Consider the following 27,458-nt stretch of genomic DNA (forward strand, 5'->3'; position numbering starts at 1 on the left):
AATTGGAAAATGCTCCAAATTAACAAACTCATCAACAAATTTGTACCAGCAAAACAAGTACAAGATTTAAAAAAGCTCATAGTCTGTCTATGTGCTGTAAATGCTTTGCTGTATTTTGCCCTTCTGCTTCTGTTCAGTTTTTTTTTCTTTTTTTGTGCTTGAGATTTATTGGCATGGTTTGTCTTGGTCATACTTTTCACATAAACTGCAGTGGGACTTAAAGTGGACATAAGAATGCATTGATTTTGAGGTTTTCCAGAGACCCGAATAACTAAAACAAAACAAAACAAAATAATAATAATAAGATGGTATTAAGTCAATTGGGGACCTGCTTCCAGTAAAACAAACAAAGGATGGAGGCCTGGGATTAAGCATTACTTTTTATTTCCAGCAGCTAACATCACTGCAAACAGGTCACCCATTTTATGCTGCGACTAATTTTCGCCAGTATCAATCAACCAAAATGAGGTGGATGGAAAAAATATGTGGTGGCCAGTAGGGAAATAAGTATGTGGGACATAGTCTGTCATTTGTGAGGCTCAAAGTGATGCCACTACAGATGCCAATGCATTGATGCAGTTCTCAAAATTTGTACATTCAGACTGTCTACACCATCCTTTGAGCATTAAGAAATAATTAGCAAGAAGACCTCAAGAGGATAACAAAAGGGTCTACATGGCTCTTTATGTATTGATCTTTCCCAGCAAATAAATGCCATGTGAATATTAAAATGTCTAGTAACTGAAGAAAAAAATCCCTTAAAAGACATTCATTTAATTTACAACAGACCAGTTAATGAAGAGCAGACCTACAACCAAAATGACACCTACCTGTGCTGGACTGGACCACACCAGAATCCACATGCTGCCCCATCAGATCATACTGGTTTAATCTGGATCCATCCTCTGCCACCACTACAGACTGGGCAGCCCCTCTAGTCCACACATACACCACCTCAGCTCTAGTGTAGGCATCTGACAAGAAACAAAAGAGTAAGAAGTTATGAAATACTGTGCTCTGCCGTGAACATTATATTTTTGGAGCTGCCAGGGATACCAGGTGGAAAAAAGATAAATCTGAAGTGATGTCTTGCTCTTAATTCTTCATGTCCTACCTCATCTCATTTTGTATCATCCTGTCTTCTTGTCTGCTATTCTCTCATCTTAGCACCTCAGTGCTGTCTATCATGGCTTATTTGCAATCCAAGCACATTATCCCCCTTTTTTATCCACTGAGTTTCCACAGACCTTTATCTTTATTATATATATTTTTTGTCTGTGGCCTATATATATTTTATAACTTCTCACATGTGTTATAATTTGAGTTGATGTTGTGTCACATTATGTCATGACACATCATGTCATCTCTTAATTTATAAGAAAACAAGCAAACAACCTCCCATCAGGACAACATGACCTTAAACCAGACAAGTCAGTCTATTCTTCCCTCCGGCCACCCAACCTGTCAAAGCTGCAGTGTGGCTCCACCACTGCAGAGAAAAGGATGGCTCAACTGCAGACTGCAGCATAAGGAAGAGAGCTCATCACTAAAATATTTAGGGAGTGAGTTCAATTTAAAAGCAGTTAAGGCTTGGTCCTCTCAGTCACGCTGTGCAGCTGTCTGAAAAGTGGCACAGAGGCGGTGTTACATTCACTTCTCTATTGGCTTAGTTTTGCCACATTCATATTTTTTTTTCTTGATATTCTTTATTTGTGTCTCTTTTCTTCTTGTTTTGTTTTTTCAAATGTAATATAGGGTACAGGTAGCTGTTACCAGTGAACAGTTAAGGCAAGGTACTATCAATACTATCTAGAGTACTCCAATAAACACAGGTCTACACTTCGCATGTCTAGCAGGATAAGCAACAAACTCAATTTCAAAAATATTTGGGATGCTGTAAAAAAATGTTAATAATAACAAAATGCAGTGATTTGCAAAATCAAATAATTTGAAAATCATTATTCACAATACAATGCCATCATCATATGTACGATTTTAAGGAAAAAAGGTAATTTTGAATTTCATAACAACAATTTATCTCGAAAAAGTTGGGCCAGGGACATGTTTACTATATTTACCACTGTGTAGCATCCAATCATCTTTTAAAAATAGTCCATAAGCATCTAAGACCCGAGGAGACCAAGTAACATTTGGTCTCCAAGATGTTAGCAGTAGCGAGATGAGGACTCCGTGGATCGGACTTGTTTGTTCAGCACATCTCACAGATGCTTGATTGGATTGAGATCTGGGGAATTTGGAGGTCAAGTGAACACCTCAAACCAATTGTTGTGCTCATCAAACTATTCCTGAAACATGCTTGCTTTGTGTTAGGGTAAAAAATCCTCCTGAAAGAAGCCACAGTGATCAGGGAATGATCTTTCCATGAAAGGACCTAGATGGTCTGCGGCAATTCTTAGGTAGCTGCGTGTCAAAGTAACATCCGCATGGATGGCGGGACCTAAGATTTCCAGGCAAAACGTTGCCCAAAGCATTCCATAGTCCATCCTGGTGCCAGGTGTTCCCCAGGTAAGCAACACACATGCACCAAGTCCACACATCCACATGATGTAAAAGAAACCATGATTCATGAAACCAGCTACCCTTTTTCTCTGTTCTTCTTCATTGTTGGTGCTTTCAGTGGTGGACAGGGATCTCTTCAGATTTTATAAATCTTGTGATATTATGTTCTAGTCTGCAGCTTTGAAGCCCTATATGTAACAAACTGTGATGCACAGTGTGTTCTGACACCCTTCTATTACAACCAGCATTAACCTTTTCTGCATTTTGAGCTACAGTACTTTGTCTGTTGAATCGGTCCACACGTGCTAGATTTCGCTTCCCCAAAACATCACTGAGCCTTGGCCATTCATTACCTGTCTTTGGTTAACCACTGTTCCTTCGTTAGACCACTTTTGATAGATACTGACCATTGGAGACCCTGAACACCCAAAAACAGTTGCAGTTTTGAAGATCCTCTGACCAATTTGTTTAGGCATCAAAATGTGGCCCTTGTCAAACTCACCCAAATTCTTATGCTTGCCCATTTTTCCTGCTCCTAACATGTCAACTTTGAGGACAAAATGTTCAGTTGCTTACTAACATATCACACTCACTGACAGGTAATATAATCAGGAGATAATCATTGTTATTCACTTTACCTATCAATGGTCAGAATTCTATGCCTGTATGTACTATGCAGTTTAGCATGGTCTTGGTGAAATATGTAAGGACTTTATTTGTATTAATAGACAGCAATTTCTATAAATGTTCCTGACCCAAAGATTGCAGGCATCCTAGATAAACTTTTGGACTTGCCCCTTGCGCACAGAGATTTCTCCAGATTTTATAAATCTTGTGATATTATGTACTGTAGATGCTGGAGTATCCATGAAATTGTTCCACAATTTGTAGACAGTTTTTTGTTTTTTGGAGATGGTCAATCTCTGCCTGTCTTTAGTTCTGAGAACTTCTGCCTTTTTTTTTTACATACCCAGTCACTGTTACTGATCTGTTCTCAGTTAACCCAAATAATTTCAAAATGTTCTTTCAGTTATTTATTTTTAGTACCATTTATTTTTGACCTCTCCCAACATTTATAACACATGTTGCTTCCATCAAACTTTAAAGTAAACTAATATTTTTCCATCAAATAGCATTTGGTCTCAGTTCAAACATTTAATGTTTTCTAGTTTTTTAATCTGAAGGAAATAGGGCTTTAATGGATTTGCAAATCATTGCATTTTGTTTTAATTTCCACAGGATTACACAGTCTTGCAAGCTTTTTGAAACCTAGCTTGCATACGATTATAAGTGATAACAGAGGCTACTTACAGCTGCCAAACTTCAATGGACAAGCATGAGCATCCATAGGGAAGTCCTCTAGATGCATAGGACATTCTGCTCTTACTGTAAGCCTAGAAAATGTTCACAAAGACATGGGCAGTGAATTAGAAAAAAACAGAGTATAGAGGAAAACAGAGCATGTGGCAAAGCCAGCAGAAAAATAATGAAAGTGTGATGACAGTAGAATTAAGGCAGAATGACAATTCGTTACAGTTAGGCACAAGAAACATGCGGTATATTCTTCCTTTTTCCAGTATGTTGGGACCAGCGCCTGTTGAACGAAGCTGTACTACCAACAGAAGTGCTCCAGTTCCCTGAGCTGTGAGTTTCTATTTCCTGACAGCCTGGTGAAAAACAGCATGTCAGGCCACCCGTGACACACTAATCTCCCATCTATCCCTCATCTCACTCATCTGTGACAGCAATATGGGCTCCGCCTATCACCCCTCCCCCTGCTAGTAAACATGTTGAAACAAATGCTTTATGATCCTTGCTTTAGACATCTCACATTAGCATCAGTCTGTTTTGTGCATCGAGGTTTGCACTGTCATAAATGGGTTTTTTAACCAACTCTGTGGATGGATACTGAGGTGTCACACCTTATCAACTCGATGGTTCATGTGGCATCTTCAAAGCAATAAATCATAATATGGTTAAAAAATAAATAAATAAATACAAATGTATTTTCCTGACGAATGCTATTGCAGTTACAATGACATTAACATCTGTGCTGGAAATTTATGGTGCCTTACCGTAATACAGACATTAAAATGCAAGCATTGAAACACTTCATCAATGTGACAGAACTTAAAAATATAAATATAGTTGTATGGTAAATCATATTTGTGTGAAGGAGCAAAAAAAAAAGTATATTCCTTATATTAAATGGGGTAGATGCAGTGCACATAAAACATTAACTCAGATAACACTGTCGACAGCCCTTTCCAGAACATAGTGACTTGTAACATGAAGCTTTTTTCCCCAGTATTTTATACCTTTTAACACATTCTAATGCCAAACACCAAGAACTGACCTATAGCATTTGCAAGTTTAGCTAAAGCCTGACAAAATCCAATGATGACCACCAAATCCATTAAAAATACATGAATAAAGACAACCCTGGATGATATTATCTTTCATTATTATGACCATGGCATTTAAAATGTATTATGAATCAATCAAATATAAAATTTTACTTATTAATACACCAAATGTGTCTTGAGAAACAAAAAATTTAATAAATAACGGGCTGTTGTGTCTGAGTCGTGTGCTATAAATGTTTTCTAGCTGGACACAGAAAATACAAAACCTTGTTACTGGTTTATGGTGCCTTGTCACTGGGGCAGTACAATTTGATGTGTTGCTGTTGTGTCCTTGACAGGGGGTAATTATTTGTGGTTTGCATTTTATAGAGCTCAGTCTTAAACCTCTGGTGACAATTTTATACCGTAATGTAAAAAGTACAGAAATGAACCTTCTAAAAAAACTGCAAAATAAGGGGGCATTCATTATTTTACACTGTGCATTTTTATTATCATTTATTCACACACTTGGAAACGCTTTCCTAGTCTTACTCATGAATTACAATGTGCTTATAACACACATGTCTTCAGAATGTGGGAAAAAAAAAGCAGAGCACTGTGCCTTTAGTGAGAGCTCCCCAGTACCTTTTTTACTGCTTGGGAACAAATTTATGTCTTTTAGACCTTTAAAAAAGATACACATAGTTACTTTGAGGTCCAGTTATTAGTACTGGGGGATACATCTGTGTGGCTTGGACTTTTACTGTCCTCATCAAACTATGTCAGACTTTTTTTTTGATTGATAAATACATGGTCTTGGGAAGGACTGACACAACTAGAACAGGGAGTTCAGAACTCGAAGCGAAACTCTAGGCTAAGTAATTTCACATCATTCCTCACAATTTCTCCACATCAGTCTTCCATAACTGAATTCTTCTTTTTCAGTTTAGACCATTAAGATCTACTGTTCCTTTAGCCCCGATTCCTCATCAAATGATGCATGTAATGAAATAATACCAGTCGCTTTTCAGTCAATCTCAAAACATTATCTAGTTCCTTTTAAAATCTTTATTGCACCAGTGCGGTAGAATACATTGGCCTACCTCATGGTATAAAGTAGTGTGCCTTCCTCTGTAATTCGCAGAAGCTTGTTTGGCATGGTCATGTTGTGCGCCACTGACTTTTTGCCATTGTGGAAGAAAGTATCGGGGGTCCAGATCTTGCTGGCCATCAGGTTGTTGAGACGTAGCACAGCCATGGGGCCTTTGAACTTTAATCTTTCATCCTTCCAGCTTTGTCTGAAGAACACATCAATTGTGTACTCCTACAAGAAGCAGGTGAGGCACAGACAAAAAAAAAAAAAGCACACAAGTCAACAAAAAGTTGTGCTCCACCACCTTGTAGCAGTTTTCTTTGTACTTTTACCTTCAGCTGGCTTGAGGAAGATGCTGAGTAATCTAACCTCATTTTTCCCCTGTTGCCATGTTCTCACTTTTCTTCTCTCTTTTTTTCCTCTTTTTGCCTCATGTCACTTTGACTTTCTTATGGTTGGCCTAGTTTCCCTGCTGGTAACTGTCTTTTTACATTAACGGTTTTGCCGAACATATAAAGAATCTAGTGGATGGAAGAAGAAGGTTTCCTGGCTGGTAAGTGTATTCTTTTTTTCAAAGAACGCCTCCTTTGTACAGTAACTTTGCTGTGTTTCAAACAGTAATATGTGGCTTTGCCTTTCCATTTTCTTCTTTTATGCTATTTATATAATTATTGTCTGGTCAGTTTAATGTGCCCTATGCAAATACAGAATCATTAATTATCTGGCCATTTGGTTTTGCATTGTCAGGTAAGTGCCAAAAATGATCATTGTTAGCATTTATCTTTGGGGGAACTTCTTTGCTCAGTAATCTAAATTAAACCGGACACAAAAAGGAAGCACTGGACACAAAATTAGGAGGACATTTCATTTTCAAGCCAGCTAATGACTAGCTGAGAGCAGATTTTAATGGTTCCACATGACCGCCCGGCAGAGTAAAGCGAGCCAGTAAAAATTACAGAACAGCGTGGGGTTTTTTTTTTGTTCTCCCCCGCCTCTTTACCTCTCAGTTCTCGTAAGATAATTAGTATGAAGTGAAACAGAGCTTCAAGGCAATAAAGCAGGATAAGGAAAGGCTAGAGATGGAGAAAATATTCCTCAGCTCTTCCTTCTGGCTTTAACAGAAGCAAAATAGTTCTGGCCTGTATGTCAACCAGTGCAATTAACTGAGATTATATCAAACAGAGCAGACACACTTCACGTGCTTATAACAGGAGTGTTTTTTTTTTTAAAGGCTGGTTAGTGAGTCGTTTAAATGAGATTAATTGGTTTCTGGTGAACAGGGTAAAGATCACTTGTGTTGGAACAACTCACATTTTGTGTGTGTGTGTGAGTGTGTGTTTTCAGGTTGAATGTTAAATAAGATAAAAAAAATAAAAATGTTTATTAATATTTCTTTGCATTTTGTAGCTTCTTGTAATTTCAGATGGGTTCAAATAAATTGACCTTTCAAACTGCAGAAAAACACAATAAAGTATGACTTGTTTTTAAATCAGGTTAAACTTTAAGCTTGTCATAATCAATCACTCATAATCCCAATTTTGCTTGTTATTGTATTGATTTATTCTTAATTATACTTTAGTTCATGTGAATGTTCCAAAATAATGCAAGTAATTCTATTGTCTATCCTTCAAACTTGTACAAGAAGGATATTTGAGGCTTTTTTTTTTTTTTTTGTAGTACACACTGGTACCACAGCATTTTTGTAGCATGAGCTTACAAACCATGAACCGGAAAATTTAGTTTGCAGGTGACAGTTTTATTAACACATCATAAGTTAATAGAATGAATCTACAAATCAATAGATATTTCACAGCTTAAAGAACACTGTGTCCAGAAAAGCTATAAGGCAGGGCTAAAGATGGAGGGGAGGAATACCAGAAAACTAATGACATTTATAGAGGCGAAAAGAGTCTTACCATGTCATGGTCCGAAACTGGCCCAATACTAGTCACGAAAATGTCAGTCTTGACTTCAGTTACACGCTCTGTTGAAGCAGGAAATTGCTGAGTGAGTGACTATCAGTGGCATTCATTAGCTTCTAACTACCTGTTAATACAGGACCACCTGGCTATAGCCTCTGAAGCACTAAATCTATTCAGAAATATTTTTAGCACTTAGACATGCACACAAGAAACAAACAAAAAAACAAAACACTTAAAAAAAATGTCCACTTTGGATGTCAATAACCATTTCTGTTGTTATTGAAACCGGACAGAGGTTTAATCTCTTAATAAATTTGTGCATTGCTGCATTGTTGGAAATGTGCCATTCTAGTCCCATAATGCTGATAGCCAAAATGGGACCAGTGGGAATTCTTTTGGAATGGGCTGCAGAGACCGTGTGTGTGTGTGTGTGTGTGTGTGTGTGTGTGTGTGTGTGTGTGTGTGTGTGTGTGTGTGAGAGACAATTTATGAATGATACCCATCATAATCCATAATTTCTTCCCTTTGGCTGCTGAACTTCTAGCAGGCGTTGTTTTATTCGCCTGTCTGTTTGATGCCTGCTGCATCATACTGTGCAATCCTCAGTGTCCTTCACACACTAATTCTCACATCATCACTCCCTCCTCTCCCTTTTACTCTCTGTTTTTCTTTCTTTATCTAGTTTGCACCTTTTCATTTCCTGGATTTGTCCTTGAATTCCTGCCATTTTGCTTCCGTCTTTTGTCAATGGATAGTTGACAATAGAAGGAACAAACACACACAAAAGCAGGATAGAAGGGCCAGGTCTCAGATTGTTTTACCTTTTAAAGTCTGACACTTACTGCAAGCTCCCCTCTGTAACATTTAAACCCTTGGAGATTATTCTATTGCAAGTTAAAAAAAAAAAAAAAGACAAACAGCAGCCATTATGTGGGACAAAATATATGCAATGACTTGGGTTTACTGACCTCCTAGTCCTGGCCTGAGGCGATTGTCATAGCCATCCAGAAGGCTGTCTAAGATCTTTGTGAAGACTGTAGTGTTATCTTTCTGTTGATCTGTCATGCCGTTCTGCCCAGAGCTGGGAACGCAAAGAATAAGATTTAAAGTCACAGCTAGAATCCAAAACCACAGTCAGAACTATCAACTGTGTAAGAACAAACTGTTTTATAGATCAAAGGGGAAGAAGGACGGTTTCAGCTCTGTAGTTAATGCACGTGGGTAGCATAAATGCTGCGTGAATCACATTGTGATAACACAAAGAAAACTCATCCAAATCCTATATGACACTGACAAATTTAGCTGCTAAATTAGAATTCAGTGTGTGAGCACGAGCATGAGGTTTCAGATCATATTGATATGAAATAAATAAGCAAGTGATTGTTCAGAGGTGGACTGAAAACGAACGTATCCCACGAGGCCAAGTTTTTCTCTACTATTAGCACATTCTCACTTCCAAGTCATCACTGACGCTTGGTCAGAACCACTTGGCGTAACATGTTCACACACTATAGCATTACATTCCAAAGCACAGATTACATTTTTGTCAGACGACAAAGTATAGCAACTGAAAGAAATGTCTGGATAAAATAGAACTTGGGCTAGTGGATAGCATTGAAAAGTGCTATTGTAGCAGGAGTTCCAGTTTCTTTGGCTTTTGTTTTGAAAAGTAGAATGGGAGGCAGAGCCTTCAGTTTTAAGATTAGGCTTAAAACTTTATTTTGGCTCACGTGACCCTGAAACCTCCCTTGGTTACACTGCAATAGGTTTAGGCTGCTGGGGGATTCCAATGATGCACTGAGTGATTTTCTGCATTTAATTATTAATTATTATTCATCTCTGGATCCTTTCACAGCATGTCTCCCTCTTGTCTTCATCTGCTCACCCCTAACCGGTCGGGGCTGAGCCTGGTTCTGCTAAAGGTTTCTTCCTGTTAAAAGGGAGTTTTCCTTCCCACATCCGCCAAAGTGCTTGCTCATAGGGGCTTATATGACAGTTGTCGTTTTCTGTTTTTCTTGCATTTTTGTAGGGTTTACATCTTACAATATAAAGCACCTTGAGGCAACTGTTGTTTGATTTGGCCCCGTAGAAATACAATTGAATTGAACTGATTTCAACTAAACATTAGTTTTGACTTATTAGTCTCAGTTACTATATGGATAGGTTTAGGAGTAGAACAACTTTACATGTTAGCCACCTCTCTGCCATTGTCTCATCCCATAACAGTGACGGCACAGCAGGGTGCATCTGGCTATAGTTTTACAGGCCACCATGCACAATGACAAATGGCTCAAGGGGTATCCAGTTTGTTAAAATGCTACGCCAAGGGGGGTCCATCCCAAACGTCAGTATATGTTGACTTGATAGTGAGACCAATTTGACACTGGATTTATTTATTTATTATCAGTGGGGCGTGTGGGCTGCATAGCATGTACCGTATGTGTATGTGCACACACAGCCTTTAGGTACCCTCAGCAGAGAAAATAGAGAGTGAAATACAGAGTAGACATAGAGAAACCATAATACATTATTGATGCCTTAATATGGTCTTTTAGATCACAAAGGCCTTGCTGAATGTGCTCTTTGAACAACATGAAACAAAATGCTTAGAGCAATGCTGAAAACACTCACAATCAGTAATTGTTAGAGGAGGGTTTGCATCTCCACACATAAATATTTCAACGCACTCATAATCTGGGATACAGCCCCTAATTACAATGTGTAGCACAAGGACTGCAGTGAAAGAGCACGTGTGTCCATGAAGGCATGCATGCATGTACCATCTGCACCCACAACCTTCCATATATGATAGCACAATTAATATCTTCAACAGCATATTTTATTCTGCTATCATCTTCTCCTCCTTTGCTGTGCCAAAAGGATTTGGTTTGATTGCATGCAAAATAAACAGCAAGTGTTTGGAAACAAGCTCTGCTAGCTGAACAGCTCCAAGGAGAGAGAGAGGTCATCGAGATTAGTTAGCGGGGACCTGCATAAGGTTGGAGGGAAAAGTAGGAGGGATAGCGGGTGGGAGAGTGACGCCTATTAAGAATGGGAGTTAAAGCTTCAATGTATAGTCTAAAAAGACAAAAAACAAGGGAATAGAGACTCAAAAGCCTTGGAAAGGTGAAGATACAGTTTCGACTGCCACAACCACATAGATACATAGCTCTCAATAAAAGCTATAGGTCTGAGGCAGAGTCTACAGATTTCAACATGAAGGTGCTAAACACTTCTTTGTAAATAAAGATGCACCATCCACATCCGCATGGGTTTTTAAGAGATGCTTAATCTAACTCTGCCTCCAGTTTCCCTTAATTCACAAGTGTCCACTTTTCTCTGAAAATTAATAAATAAATAAAAAAAACATTCAAACTTTAGAGACTGATGAGCAATTTCTTCGCCCACAAACACAGTCGGTAACTGCTTTGAAGTGCTGTAATTCAAAATAATAATTTTTTTTTTCTTTTTTGTTCTGGTCTGAGGAGCCAATTATGTATGAAAACAGACAGCACAAACTGCATCCATGGCACATCAGTTAAGACTAAAATAAATCACAGTCTACTTTGCCTTAGTTTTGTGTATTTCCCATTTTCACAGTATTTATCTGGTATTTTTCAGATTTGCCAAACTAGAGTAAGTCACCCCAAAATATAGCCTTCCTCTTATAATCTCCACCAATATAGAATACAAGCCACGCTCCTTTACGGTCAACAGGTATTTAACAGGATGCAATGAAAATGTTCATAATCGGTAAAACTAATTGGAAAAATTCACTGTCACTCTATCTATTAAATCCTTTTTCACATTTCTTGAATGACATTTATTTTATCTTAACTTGACAAACTGTGATCTTCATTAGAGACAGATATTTTTTAAGGTATATGTGGGAAATAGTTGAGTGTAGAGGTTAGAGCTGTATGTCAAGGACAAGAAAAGAAAGCAGAAAAAAGGTGATGTGGAAGAATACACATGTTTATCAGCCAGGGGCTACTTCCTACTGAAACATTGTACACCATCCCCATCTACAGGTCATCTGAACAGCAACAATGCTGCTCACACACTCTCTGCCAGTGTCTCTCTTTCTCTGTTAACCTGTATCTGTCTCTCTCTTTCTCCCTCCTTCGCTCTCTCTATATCTGTCTATCTTGTCAGCCGGATATCTAATTATAAGGCAATTTCTTTCGTTGGCAACATGCTGTAGCAGAGTTCTAGGTCTTCCTGATTACCGTGTCTTGTTGAAATCCCCCAAGGTGTGTGTGTGTGTGTGTGTGTGTGTGCGTGTGTGTGTGTGTGTGTGTGTGTGTGTGTATGTGTGCGCGCGTCTCTGTGTGTTTGTGTTCGTGATTTTGTATTTGACTTCAAAAAGGGGACTGGATTATACAGTAAATCTTTGGGTGATAATTGCTTTGCAGTTTGCGTTGACAGTTCCTCAGTAAGGTAATGAGTACTTTTAGATTTTCTCTAATGTACAACATATCAAACCCCATGAACCAGACCCTCTATTTGCAAGTCAGTGCTTCGCAAGCTAAAGCTGCTGTTGTGCTTAATTGGAAACAATGAGTTAAAAATACAGAGATGCTGCAATTCATCAAATATTTAAAATGGGAAACATTTTATATGTCTTCTGCATGTTCTCAAGGCGTGTTATCTGAGACACAAACTGCATGCTCCATGTGTGTTTGTGTGACATAGAAAAAGCATTCTGGACCATCAATTTATCTCCAGTGAAGTTAACTGCCTTCCTGGATTATTCAGCTGTGAGGCAGATCCAATCCCTTTAGTTTCTCCAATATTGTACACGTGATTTAAAAAGGGGTTAAAGTTTCAATGGTCTTGTTTAATAAATTACTTGTCCTTTTGGAACGGTTTCATTTGTGTTCTTGAATCTTTAACCGTATGCTTTTATGCTTTCCCGCTTTTGAATCGTATGGGAATTAATGCATGGCAGTGGTTTTTTTTTTAATTGTGTCATGTATTTTCAACTTTCCTCTCCCTCTCTGTCCTTGCTGGTTTGCTTCAGGTTTAGCTGACGTCCAACACTTCAGTGTTGACACTGAGAAGAAGTGTGTGTAACTCAACCCCCGCTGTCCCTGCAGCCACCGTCAAAAACACATGTGCAATAACCCTTGCCAAATGTCTCTGTGCAACACACACCATCTACTGTACACAACCCAGGACTGAAATCTAGGAATGTAAATGTGTCTTGCATGGCTAGTGAACCAAAAAAAGTGTAACACTGTGATAAAGCTGATAGAGGCTATTTTGGCTTTCATCTTCCCCCCACTATGCGCCACTTAATATTACCACTATGCAATTAAAAGCATGGAGGTGTCCTGTGAGGATGCCCCAGTTACAACCACAGTGAATATGCTTTGATAGAGAGGAGCCCAATACACCAAGCAATAGGTAGGAAGACAGACTATCAGCATTTCAGGTGAACAGAACTAGTTACCTCCATGTTTAGCTGATTCACTGACATATTTACAGTACAAGCCTGTTGACCATTTTGTAAGCAAAGACACCAGCTTTAAAAGGTACTTCTGCTTTTTCATAAAAGTGTCCACAATTATTTTTTTATTTTTTGCCTGATGCAGTCTGATGTTCAAATCATGATGTGCAATTAGAGTTCCAATAATAGCATGATCGTATGGGCTGTATCTATGCCTACAAGAATGATCACCCTCAACATTGTTTTTTTCCCCCTCTAGCACTGTGCAAGCCTTCAAAACCAAAACATGTTAACAGTGTGAAGACATAAATATGAATCTGTGAGGCATCTTATGCAGATTTGTGACTTTAATGACTTGTCCAGTGAATCCGATAGAAATACAGGATATGTGCAATCACAAGTTCAAGTTTATTCTTACCTTTTCCCAAACAGTACGCTGTTGGTAAAAAGCAAGCAAGCCCACAGATACAGAAAGAGCGTCCGGCCCCGTCCACACATGGTTGCAATATGAAGACCTTTCACTGCTGGGGTTCAAAGAGAGAGAGCGAGAGACAAAGAGAGAGAGAGACAGAGAGAGATGGAGAGAGAGAGAGAGAATGGACATCATTATCAAGTCATATGAGCCAGTGGCACACCGTCATTCCTAATATTTCAGTGTCAGCAAATGGGATGTGGTAAAACACCAGCAAACATGATTATGGACCAGGATGCTTTATGTGAGGTTTTTTGGTCCTGACTCTCAACATCACTAACAGATTCACTGACAGCACATGAATCAAAAACCAAATAGCCAAGCCACATGCACTGATGCACTGGGCCATTACATCCAACATTACATCAAAGATTTGACATCAAATTTTGCATTACATGTCACGCTGACAGAGCCACATTCTACACCCAAGCCACGAGAGAGATAAGAACTGATCAACGTTTTGATTACCAAAAAGGCATACAGTGTAAACACATTTTTCATAATTGATGCTTAATCCATATGCAGAGGATATGGCTGCATCTGTAGCGCATAATAATTAAGCAGAAATAACAAGGAAACACATCACTGACCAAATAACACCCCCCGTGAGCTTGTAGCACCTGTACACAGCCTCCTCTAATACCCTATAATTTGAAACTGCGTTACCGCAGCATTAAACCAAATCGCCCTAAAAGACCAATATTTGCATCTTCTCTATTCATTTAGCTGTGGCAGTCGGGTCATAAAGTGTACAGACGATAGAAAGGGTTATTGTGCATGTAGATCACAATGCCCCAAATCACAATCCATTCCTGAAAGCATATTCAGTGTGTCCACGAGAGGGCCAGTTACTAAGTTATTAAAAAAAAGCGCTAAAATTTCACAAACGACCATAAAATGGTGCCAAAAAAACCACAGCCCAGATAGAAGACAATACCCCTGATACTTGGCTGTGGTGTGCCAAGATGCACAGTGAGCGGGATGCACAGTGAAATGAACATGCACTGCTCTGTTAAAATGAAATGAAATGAAAATAAATCCCGAGGCTGACAAGGACTTGATAAGCGAGGATACTACAGATTAAGGAACGGAGGAGAAAATCCCGCATAGGCACACTTTCTAAGTTATTCAGAGGAAATGTCACCCTGTCCCCAACAACATATGAATACATATTTGACACGGACAGACATTTGGCATGCAACTGGCATCGTTGCATGGACGGTCTAAATACATGCATGACGATCGGATTCGTGCGTGGCAGAGTAATTAAGCAAATGTACGTTGATGCTATTTTATTCGGAGCGCTGTCCGTGGTGATGAAACCAAGCTGCCTCCCTTCAAAACATCAAGCAGCTCGTGTTCTCCACAGAAATCATTTTTTAAAATCGCCTAAATCGCTTCTAATTTCGACGACAAACTGCCCCTTTCTCCCCAATAAAACTCGTCTTCGGTTATAGCGGTGTCCAGCAACAAACCATCCCTTTCTGAATCCGACTGTTCTCTCGCGCTTTTGCCTGACAGAAAGGCGAGAAAAAAAACGAAGAAATCACTTACAGCAGATGAGTCGGGGTATATTCGTTGCCCGCTGCCTATATCCTCAAACTTTTACGAATAGCTTTTCTAGCCGGACTGAATGAGAAAAAATCCTCTGTGATCTCAGATCTGACGAATTTTAGCTTGAGGCTGGAGAAGCGGCTGCTGACGATATGCGCAGGTCTCTCTCACTGTTCATTGGTGGTGCCGTAGTGAGTTCAACTCTCAGTCTGTCAGCAGCAAAGAAAAAAAAGAAAAGAAAAAAAGGAGAAATCTTCTGCTAAACTACCAAATCTGGTCTGTGTACCGACATCCCCCTCCAAATTATTGCTGTTCACCGACCGTATCTGTAAATAAAGCGCACACCAAACAGACTATGTCCAAGCGCAGACTATATAATTTTAGAATAGGCTGTGCAGACCTAATATAAAGACAAGCCCGCCCATTTCATATGCAGCACAATTTAACTTCCACTGCTGTCGCACTAATCTCTTTTCACTGGCTGCTAAATAAAAATCCTCTTACATTTTTTGATTGGAATTCCTTGTTATTTTTTCACCATCTCGCTCTCCCTCTCTCCCTGACTCCTACGTGATGATTTCCAAAGAGATTATATTGGCATTCATCAAAAAGACCGTCTCACGACCTGAAACAGCTAGGACATCGTATGGACAAGAGTTACGGCCATAAAACGGACAGTGAGTTCTCGCAATGAAGAGGAAAAATGAATTAAAAAACGATGCTATGGCACAGATTCCCGCGCACCAGCGGGGGAAAAAGACACATCCACAATGTTAAGAAAATCGTGTTCCCTCACCAGCTTGCACTGATGACACGAGCTTCTCTCTCTGCAATAAAAAAAAATCCTCCTCGAATCACTCGCCGTCTACTAAAAACCCACGTTTCGCATCGAGACCCCAACACTGTTTCTGTTTACAGCCAAATATTCTGCTGCTACAGCCGCGCCGCTCCAGACTGAGCACAGAACGACGAGGAGCGCTGAGCTGCGTGCATCTGCAAGGGAGGGAAAAAAAACGAGCTTATGATAACCGGCGTATATTTTTGTAGTCATCTGCGTATTTCAAGTTAAACTACAAATCAGGGGACATTTTCATCACCAAGGACTCTGAAAGAAGGCATAAGTGGAAAGCAAGGGCATTCTTATGGGCAGTTTACATCATATCACTATGACTGATGGTCGCATAAGCCTCTTATAAATCCCGTCTGTTGATCCTAGAATGATTTTGACAGAGGAACAACTCTTTTTTTTCGCCTTCAGTTTTGACTGGGGGTTTATTTTCATCAGAGCAGGCAGAGTGAGCTGGCAGTGTAGTCACGTCAGTCTGGTCTGCAGTGCAACGTTTCCTCTGTGAGCGTGAGTGTGTGTATGTGTGTGCCTCTTCACGCGTGGTTAAAGTAGTGCATGTGAGTGATTAGTTGTGACGGACGTCATGGGTTTGTATGCCTCCTTTATGTCTGTATTCAATAAGACATGTATTTCATCTACCTATCTATCAATCTATCTATGAAAATGTATTCCACAAGGACCCCTACCACCATATCCACTACCTCACACACGCATACACACACTTGCGCTCTTAACCTGATGCTGCACGGGTGTGTGTTTGTGTATATATATTTAACAGGTCCACAACCCCACCCAGCTCATAATGCTATCAGAATGCAAGTGGGGTATCGTCTCAAGCTGCCTCCCTTCTCCCAAAGCCAGACGCCACCGCTGCATGTGACTCGATTTGAGCTCATGCACAACCAACACGTGCCCGTGTGCGCTCAAATCGACGCGCACGCCCGCGATGGATAGTGGAGAGGGAAAAGTATGACTGTCGTTTCTTCCTCGCCTCCTCCTCCTTCTCCTCCTCCCGGCGTTTTATTAACCTTCCGTTGTGCCGAAGAGGGGGACTTCTTGGGCAACAACGTAGAGCCTCTACCAAACAGCGCAAGTGATCAGTTAAGATGAATATCTAGGGACTCCGCTTAAACAAATGGCAAACAAAGGCGTCTTGGCTCCTCACAGCTCCATCTCTGGACAGGTGATGGGAACGGATAGTGACGTGAGCTGTGTGTGTGTGTGTGTTTGCAGAGAGAGATGGATGATGGTAATTTAGGTGAGAGGTGTGCAGGTTATGTGGAAATAATCACTCGCTGTGAACAGTGTTTTTGAATTTTGAAAGTACGCCTCCACCCCCTCTCACTTTCCCTCTTCCTTCCTTTTGTGCATCCATCAAAGTGCTGTATGTGGTGATAAGTTGTTTCATTTCACACAATCTTAAAGTACCAACTGCGGTAAATTGGCTTTCATACACCATGTGTTGCAGCCTTGTATTAATGACAAATTAACGCAAATAGCAACCAACTGCCAACTCGTCTATGTGTTCACAGAGTCAATATGTTTTTGCATTCTCTGTTGCCCAAGTCGGTGCCACGTGGCCGCACATGCCAGAAGACAGTTATTTGCTGTTTGGGATGTTCCGTGGATGCGCTTGAAGCATCAGGATTGTTGTGGCCCATGACCCTGAAAGCTTTTACTGTACTCTTATTTTAAGTTTAGTCAACACATGCGGTCTCACTGTGACACAATCTTTAACACCTCAGCTTTATTTGTAGCTCCAGTCTAATTTCAAATTATTTGCAGGCTTTGAAGAACATTTAAAAAATAGATGAAGCATGATATGAGAAAGTCCCAGTATATTTCTTGAGGAGTATGCACATCGCAAGGCAAAAATGTCTTAATTTGGGATGTGACGTCACTAGATTGGAAATCCAGTCTCCATGATTTTGGGCTGTTCTAGCCAATTGCACATTTTAGCTTTGTTTAGTCCACTCTAGATTACTCTGTCCATATGCAACGACAGGCAGGGTTCCCCCCTTGGCTGACTCCATCTAAGGCTCTACCAGGAGATAGAGATGGAGATATAAACTCAAGTGCAGTACTTTATTTCAATTACTGCAGTGATTTGCACTTGCCTTTTTATTATCCACAGGGCTAGTGCATTTCATGGTGTCAGTTGGTTTAAACTCTGATGCTGGTGTGGCCTTTGAACCTGGATGTAAAGTACTGTGGAAACATCTTGAATCATTCCTTATTTCTTTATGTTTTAATTACAAAGAGTCAGACCTTTTGCCATTTTGAAAGAGGTCTTGACCAGTAGTTCTCCAGGCTTTTTGAATGTCTGTCAAAGTTTTTCTTTAGACATTGAGTGCCTTTTTACTAATTTTCACACTGCACAGTGTGCAGTTTGTCCCTTGAAAGATGGAAGAAGCTGTACAAGCAGAGGCCTAAAACAGCAGGTGAACAGTATATGAAAGTCATGTCCTTAAGAAATAGAAAATAAAATCATGCAAAGACGTGACATGGGATCTGAGAGATGCATTTGTGTGATCTATCCACAGTTTGTCAAAACCTCTTCAGACATGCTCTTAATTAGGGCTGGGTATCGTCACTGATTTCTAGAATCGATTCAATTCCGATTCACAAGGTCCCGAATCGATTCGATCCACGATTCGATTTAATTCGATTCGATTCGATTCACTTCGATTTGAATCTGGGAAATTTTGACAGTCAGAAATATTATAATTCAGATCAGTACATTTACATATTTTTGTATCTATAAAAAGGAAGCTGACACACGCAAGACTTTAACAGAGGTGTGAGCGTCACAGCAGAGGCCTTTGTGTCAAAGTAGCTGAAGATAAAACACAGAAAAACATGAAGGTGATTTTCCTGGCCTGGGATTTTATAAAAATATTCTGCAGTACATCAAAAATGAAAGAAAACCAATAATCAACACATGAACATTACCTCTGACGTTACAGCGGTTTTATTAGAGACACGGCTACGCGTTTTGCATTTTGCATAATTTTAAAAAGTTTAAATTTGTTCAGAAGCCTATTGAACGGCAGAAATTAGGTTTTCTTTTCGGAAGTATATAAAACGGAAAAAAAAAAAAACGTCGGCCGACAGCGCTGTAAACAGCGGTAGACTTGTGCGTAACAAGCAAGCGAATAAAGCAGAAAACAGTACAGAGGGGGGGGGAGAGGGAGAGAGAGCGCGAGCACGCGCGCGAGAGAGCTGTGCATCGTGGTCGAAGCAAAACAGTAAAAGTCAGAGTGAATACATGACGATGTTTATGTGATGCATAGTTTGGATCTTCTTTTGCTGCTGGTTCGGTCAATATTGTTTGGAGAGACATCAAACTAACAGCTTTAGAATCAGCGCATAAAGGGCGTGAACACAAAGCGCGGACCCGCCGACAGATCAGAATCAGCGCGCTGTCGGCTTTCAGCCCCGACCGTGAGAAAGGCGACATCTAACTGATTCTGATCCGCGGGCTGCGCTGTGTGTTTAAGTCTTTGTGCAGAATCCGTGTTCCTGCTCTCATTTACTGTTTTAGCTGTTTGGTGGTTGTTGAAATTTTGTGAGATTTCACCAGAGATTCTGGCATTTCGGGCAAAATTAATTTATATTAAAAAATCGATTCAGGATTTTAATGAATCGATTTTACGTTATCCAAGCCAGAATCGATTTTAATCGATAAATCGATTATAAAAACCCACCCCTACTCTTAATGAAAGGGTACCCGATAGGTAACTATCCTTAAGCAAGGAAACAGGGAGAAAAGACTGAGGTATGCCACATTACACAATAACTGGTCTAAAATTAGCAGCAGGTTTTATGGATTTATGAATCAAAATGTTAAATTGTTGGTTCAAATCATTATCAGTATGTATTGATGATGTCAGGAGAGAAGTGCAACAGTGAGTGTCTACAGCCTTCTGTAAGACATGTTGGAGGCTCTGTCATGGTTTGGGACTCGATTTCAGACAGTGGTGTTGTGGATCTTGTCAAAAATTATGTAATTAATAATGCAAAAAAGTGTTGTCAGCTATAACCCACCATGTAGGATCATCAAAAATGTTGCAGCAAGAGTACTGACAGGGACTAGAAAGAGAGAGCATATTTCTCCTATATTGGCTTCCCTTCATTGGCTCCTTGTTAAATCCAGAATTTAATTCAAAATCCTGCTCCTCACATACAAGGTCTTAAATAATCAGGCCCCATCTTATCTTAATGACCTTGTAGTACCATATCACCCCACTAGAGCAGTTCGCTCTCGCACTGCAGGCATACTTGTTGTTCCCAGAGTATTTAAAAGTAGAATGGGAGGCAGAGCCTTCAGTTTTCAGGCCCCTCTTCTATGGAACCAGCTTCTAGCTTGGATTTGGGAGACAGACACTATCTCTACTTTTAAGATTAGGCTTAAAACTTTCTTTTTTGTTAAAGCATATAGTTAGGGCTGCATCAGGTGACCCATAATCCTCTCTTAGTTATGCTGCAAAGCATAGCATAGGGGTGCTGGGGGATTCCCATGATCCACTGTGTGTTTCTTCTTCAGTCACCCTTCTCACTTACTATGTGTTAATAGACCTCTCTGCACGGAATCATACTTGTTATTAATCTCTGGCTCTCTTCCACAGCATGTCTCTTGTCCTGTCTTCCTTCTCTCACCCGAACCAGTCGTGGAAGATGGCCTCCCCTCCCTGAGCCTGGTTCTGTTGGAGGTTTTCTTCCTGTTAAAAGGGAGTTTTTCCTTCCCACCGTCGCCAAAGTGCTTGCTCATAGGGGGTCTTTTCTCTGTACGTATTATTGTGGGGTTTACCTTACAATATAAAGCACCTTGAGGAGACTGTTGTTGTGATTTGGTGCTGTATTAATAATATTTAATTGAACTGATTTGCATCTGGAAATCATCTGATTGGAAATGCCTATTTCTCTGCATGACAATGATCCTAAACCCTCAAACCCATATTATTTTGTCACATAGACTATACAGCAGGACAGTAAAATGTACAGGTGTAACTGTTTCAGGTCAGAATGTAGTTCAAGAAGCCTGGAAGACTGCTTGAATAAATCTGAACAATTAAGAAAGCTTGACTAAGAGAGTTCAAACTATGTTGAAGATTAAAGGTGATGTCAAATATCTACTATCAAGCTTACAAACTTAATTTCTGCTTTATATACTTAATTTTCATGTATGTTTGTGCATTTTTCAACAAGTCGTCACACCTTTCCCCCCATTTTTCTAACAAAATATTTTTCTCAAAATGTATCAAGTCTCAAGACTTTTGCACTGTTCTGTAGTGTGTTGTCTTCGTCTCCACCTGGATTCCAATTTCATCATCATCAGCCTTCCAATCAGGACAAAACTCTTACAAGTATAGTGGAAAGATTTTCATTGCAGTGTTATCCATAAGTGGTACTAAGAAGTAGAGACACTAACAATGAATCCACATATTACTAGTGTTTGCATAGTTCCTTTAATAAATGACTTTAAGGAGGCACTAAGTGAACCTGAATGTAGTCACAAGCTAATATCACCAAATTGCTGGGTACCTGTCGTTCTAGCAGTTTCACAAGTAGACACAAATCCGCTGTCACTGTTGTCTGTAGTTCTCCTTCTGCAGAGTATTAGGAGTGACTTGCCTCAATCAGTTGTTCAGAGAAATAAATCAGGCTGTGCAGAGGACAAAAGAGTGCTTCCCCTCTGTGAGCTGCTTTCTGCAATCAGCCAAAGCTGACATCTTCTCTGACTCACAGTTTTAGGCCAAGTCCAGTGTAACACACGCTAGCATAGGTGCACACACACGCACACACACACACACACACACACACACACACACATTTATATGAACTCATATATGCAGTCATGCACACTCATATACAGATATGGTACCTATGTAGATGTGCGTATGAATCATCCGTGCAAGCTGAAATGCTTGCTGACACACACAGGCCACATGGGTATATGTAAAATAAAGCAATCATATTGAATATGGACACAAACACACATGCTTACAGCTGCTTGCAACAATAGCACTGCATATATGAAATTTGCTCTGTGGTTTGATTTGTGGTAGCTAAAATCTATCTAAAATCTAAACAATGTGTTCAGTTTTCATGGTGTGTCTTATGTTTGAATACATGAAGAAAACAGCCAGGGATTCGTTTAAAGGACCTTTACGGGACCAGTGTAAAAAACTTGAATAATTTTATAATCAAAAAAGAGTTTCCAAGGAATGGTAAAAGGGGAGAAAGACAATTTAAATACAGCTTCAGAATATTTAAGTAATTTTCCTATTATTTCTGCCAGCATTATTTATTTGAGAATTAACTGATTTTTATGTCTTCTGCTACAAATATAACTTCAATTTTGACCATTTGTTTAAACTTGTGCTTTAAAATATGTTTTATTTATTTTCTATATTTAGAAAAGCTTTCAATTTCTTCATGTGGTGCCTGAATTTCACCAGGTCCTAACTAAACTCATCCTTTCCCACAGAGTTTCACACAGTCACCTCAATACAACTTGTTTTATCCAGCCTCTAGTGGTCACTAGAGGAAATGCAACTTAAGGATTATTTGCAGTAACTGCAGCATTCGGCTGTTTGGATTTCAGTGTTTAACTCGGGTCTCCATGAAAGAGATGTGACTACGCCACCTAAATATCTCTGCTCTACCAAGTGCATCTGAATTGCACTAAATGTCTGAATTTATCTGCTTCTCTCTCACACATCTTGAGCTCTCTTTTGCTCCTACTGTCCTGCTTGATTTATAGCCAAACTGCCTTCAGTTTTGTTTTTTGGGGGTTTTTTTGTGGGTTTTTTTTGTGTGTGTGTGTGTGTGTGGGGGGGGGGGGGGTTCATCTCAAAAACATGGACGCCTGCACATGAAAGCACACTAAACACAAACAGCACTGCGGAAGCATCCAAGCCAGGCCACAGAGCAGAGGCAGACCACACAGCAGCAGCAGCAGCGCTTTCACTCGTCAGTTTACATAACACTGATTATAACCCTGAGATTTAGCCAACCAATGCGCAACAGTTTAGTTGGCCTGGGTTTCACTGACCATCTGTTCAACTGCATAGTTGACTTCCTTCAAATAGTTTTCCAGGACACTTATTCTACTTAGTAAAATTGTCCGCTGCTGCCGGTCATGCCTCACACGGTGGTTTCACAGCAAATCACCTTCAAAATAAATCAGCTGCAGATACAATGTAGCCCTTTATGCTGTTTTTTTTTTATTCTGTCATAATGTTATCTTTGGGATTTATAAAATATTATTAACACACTTAGGCCAATTCTTTTCTGTTGCATTGAGCAGGATATCAAACTTTCCTTGTCAAGTGTATGTTGGTTTGTTTTTGTATTTTATTTATTCTCCAAAGTGAGCCAGGTTGAGAAACACATTTGACTTATAAGAAACCAATTTCCCTTCAGGGGATGGATATTTATTTGGATGTTGTAAATGCTTCAGGGTATAACAATACAGTATGGGAGGAAGATTATTTTTTTTTACATTTTGTTATAGGTATTGTTGATTAATGTCTCAGGTTGACCGGTTTTCATTCTGTTCAACGGGGAATGTTTATTTGATTGTTGTCTTGTATATTCTTCCAAAGCTTTCTTGGCAGTATTCCTTACATCAGTGGATGTTATCCCAGCCAGCCCGTGAATAAAGCCAAACACAACTGCAAGCTCTGAAAAATATAATTACTGCATTAGATGCTCATTTTTGAGTATTTTTGTTGTTCTTCGGCATGTTAGCTGACTCGCTGACCATTAGCCCTCCTGAGGTCTTACCTTCAGTCATGGATAAAGTCTCAGTTTCTCAACCCTTGTTTTACCATGTGCTTACTGCTTGTTTGTGTTTATAAATCAAATTGTGGCAGGCTGCACACAATAAGATTTGATTGTCTGGGACTGCATTGTAACTAAAACGAATCAGCTTTAAGTAATAATCGAAGCTATGAAGATCAACGGGATGTTAGAGTTGAGGGGCTCTCTTAATTTGTAATTGTGACTAAGCCTCCTTCGTGATGCACCTCGGTTCCATGCTGTTGTCCCTTTGCCCAATATTTCCACTGAGTGCAGTTTACATTTAAGTGCTGACACTAATGGATCATAAAATCTTTTTCCTGCCCAGATGTGATGAAGAAATTACAGTGCAGCGGCATTAACTGTGGCAATTATATGGAATGACAGTTCCTTTCAAACATCCCACTGATCCCAAAATAAAGACAGAGCGAACGTGATAGAGTAGATCGGCAGAGAGAGAAAGATGTTCTCTGATTGTTAGCACAAGGTAATGAAACTCTGAAAAGGTGACATTATCAACATGGGGGCGGAGAGATTCAGTGAGACTGTTGCTGCCTCTATTTCTGGAGGTGTAGGAGTATTTGTGTATGCATGTGTGAGTGTGGATTTGTGCAAATTGCTGTGTGTCTGCGTGACAGAGAAACGAATGGTGTCAGAGCGTGCATGTGAATGTGTGAGAAAGGGAGAAAGTGACAGCATTAAAAAAAACAGAGAGAGGGAATGGAGGAAAAGAACTATTTTTCACACATCTCCTAACTCATTAGAGCTCATCATTCACTCATTCAGCAAAACTATAAATTTGTATGGAGGTGCTATTCTAGGATGCAGCCACAAAAAGCTGCGCTTCACTTTCCACCATACAGCCAACAAAAGACACTATTTCTTCCTTCTTTTTTTAACCTGTATTTTTTTTATAATTCGGCCTCAATTTCTAAAGCAGTTTGTGGATTTCAGAGTTTTAAAATTTGAATTATGCTGAAAAATGGCTTAACATACATACACCTATATGCACACGCTGCAAAAATATGAGTGAATTCATAGCATTCTTTCCAAAGATCATTTTTACTGTGAACTACTGTAAAACAGGCACAAATTTCCCCTTTGATTGATAATCTTGTTAAAGTCTAATCAGTGAATGTTAGGTTTGCTTTGAACCATCAGTTGTACATTATTTGTTCTGTTATAAACAGTTTTGGGTAAGTTACTTTAAATTAGTAACTTAGTTACATTACTAGTTACTTCCATCAAAAGTAATTCAGTTACTTAAAGTTACTAGTTACTAGGGAAAGTAACTTTGGTTTTACTCAGAATTCTTTTGTTAATGTGTTGCTTCCATAACTTTGCCAGTCTTCTAGCTTGCTTACTTGACACAAGTGCACTGTGCCACCTACCAATAGAAAGGAAAAAATAATGTGCATATTTCCACGAGAGAAATCCCATGCCTGGACCGTCGTTGACCGCCGCCATGATTCTAGCCTACGTCACAGCGTCATGTGCGCTTTTTACATCCAACACAAAACTGCAGTCGTGGTGCTTTGATTGTACTCAGAACTCAGAAATTCTGCCTTCTGAATAGGAAGATGTAGGCAACTCCAGACTGCAGATGAGCTGCATACAGGGCTGGACTTGGACAAAAAAATCGGCCTGGGCGTTTTGACTGTTGACCGGCCTGCCATTATAGGAAAAATCATAAAGCCTTTGAATGAAAACAAACGCTGTTGTGACAGTGATGAACACTGTTTTTATGGTATATATGCATTAATCGTTTGTTGTAAGATTCAGATAATATTTTGCTTTTAAAAGCGAGACATTTTAAATGAGAATAAGAAAGAAAAGTATTTCTTTGTGCCCCCCTCTCCCTGTTAATGCCCTACCTGCCCCCCTGACAAAACTTTGCTAGACCCGCCCCTGCGCAGTTACCAGCTGTCAGCTATGTAGAAAAGGATCCTGGGGTTATTTCTCAGAAACAATTCACAACTTCCCTTCAACTCATTCATGTCACCTAAAAGGTAAACCTGTTTCTCCATCACCTGTTCAGCTCTGATGATTCAGTAAGGACATCTCCTGGTTTCATCTTCATGTTTCCCTCCCATCAGATAACCAAACTGACATCATGACCAGCAGCTTTTGTGCAGCTGTGGCTCCAGCAAACATCAGCTGACACTAGAAAGTAATATTAAATAAATTCTAACAACAGCTGATCAAGCTTAAACGTGCTGCTGTCGTTTAGCGCAAAGTGGGCGATAAACAAACAAGAGAGAAAAGCCGATCAGCTGATCATTGGTCAGTTTCATGATTGAAGTAGAAACGGGAGAGGGAGGGGGAGATAATGAGAGAAGAAGAGGCAGCTGACAGCATAAAGACAGAATAACTCCAGCTTTGTGTCTATTTCATTGTAGCTGAAGTCGGGACAAACTGTGTTCCTTTTCACCTCAATACGAAACGCGTAATGTTTTCTCTGAATATGAGACGACTCCGTTTTTTAGGGGACTGTTGGCAACTCTAATAATTAACCTTATGAACAAAATAAAGTTCAACATCAGTAACATAGCACCCACCCAGCTGTATAGAAACTCCGTCATGCTAGCTAGCACGCAGTACGAAAAAGTCAGCACAACGAAAATAAACTACACCTAAACGTGGTTTATATCTGACCCGGATAGACTGTGGGTCATAACTTCTTACCTGAAGTTCAGTTCTCCGGACCGGCGGCCGCTTCGGGTTTCTCCTCTTGACTCCCCTTTCCCTCCTCCACCTGCTGGCCTCCACCACTTGCTAATGTTACTGAATCTGTGGAAGCTCCGCGATAGCCAGCACACGAAGTAACGAATAACGAGCTTATCTAAATCCCAGTAACGATTAACGCGTTCCTGATTTTGGCATAATAACTAGTTACCGTGCTCGTTACCACAATAATAACGTAGTTACTGTAACCTGTTACTTAATAACGCGTTAGTCCCAACACTGGTTATAAACCCCATGTCTTGCAATAACAGTCAATGATTCTTCTTAACATGAAATGCAATTTTTCCAACACTTATAAACAAAGAGGGATGTGGAAAAAGCCTCTTAAATTGTAAAACAAAAGTTCTAGATTTTCATTACAACATTAAATAGTTATAGATTTACATGTAGTAGAAAAGAACTGAGTCTTCAGGTTTCACATATGGCTTTTGAAACCTGTATGTGACCCAGTTTGTGACATGATCGTGTTAAAGAATCGTTAAAACAAATTGTCTGTAAGTCTCTTCAGAGCAGCAGTAGTTTTTATGTGTCTTTTTTTCTATTTTGTGTTCACTGAAGCCAAAATTTTGTCTATGTAATGTACATAACAGCTTCTTGTTTCTGCATCCGCTCTTCCTCATCTGCATCTGACTTCTTGCACATCTCCATCGTTGGATTGACTTTCTCTGTCCTGTCTCTCACAACTTTGTTTCAACAGTTAAA

At 39.7% G+C, this 27,458-nt stretch overlaps 1 protein-coding gene across 4 annotated transcripts in view; it reads right to left on the reverse strand.

Annotated features, from left to right (window-relative positions):
• gabra1 (gamma-aminobutyric acid type A receptor subunit alpha1) overlaps window positions 1-16,377 on the reverse strand; it is a 37,417-nt gene extending 21,040 nt beyond the window's left edge. Inside the window, exons 1-7 of one of the 4 annotated variants that reach the window (XM_006784990.3) lie at window positions 16,155-16,377; window positions 13,751-13,853; window positions 8,849-8,961; window positions 7,875-7,942; window positions 5,969-6,189; window positions 3,832-3,914; window positions 831-974 (exon numbers count right to left, since the gene is read on the reverse strand). In XM_006784990.3, coding sequence (XP_006785053.1) covers window positions 831-974; window positions 3,832-3,914; window positions 5,969-6,189; window positions 7,875-7,942; window positions 8,849-8,961; window positions 13,751-13,830 — 709 coding nt within the window. In that variant the 5' untranslated portion in view covers window positions 13,831-13,853; window positions 16,155-16,377. Of the gene's footprint in view, window positions 1-830; window positions 975-3,831; window positions 3,915-5,968; window positions 6,190-7,874; window positions 7,943-8,848; window positions 8,962-13,750; window positions 13,857-15,358; window positions 16,132-16,154 lie in introns of those variants that run through there. The other 3 variants (XM_006784987.3, XM_006784989.3, XM_006784988.3) reach the window with 3 other exon arrangements.
• Between the last annotated feature and the right edge of the window lie 11,081 nt (window positions 16,378-27,458).

Source organism: Neolamprologus brichardi, chromosome 10 (genome assembly GCF_056152115.1).
Source record: "Neolamprologus brichardi isolate AB-2024 chromosome 10, ASM5615211v1, whole genome shotgun sequence".
Taxonomy (NCBI): Eukaryota; Metazoa; Chordata; class Actinopteri; order Cichliformes; family Cichlidae; genus Neolamprologus; species Neolamprologus brichardi.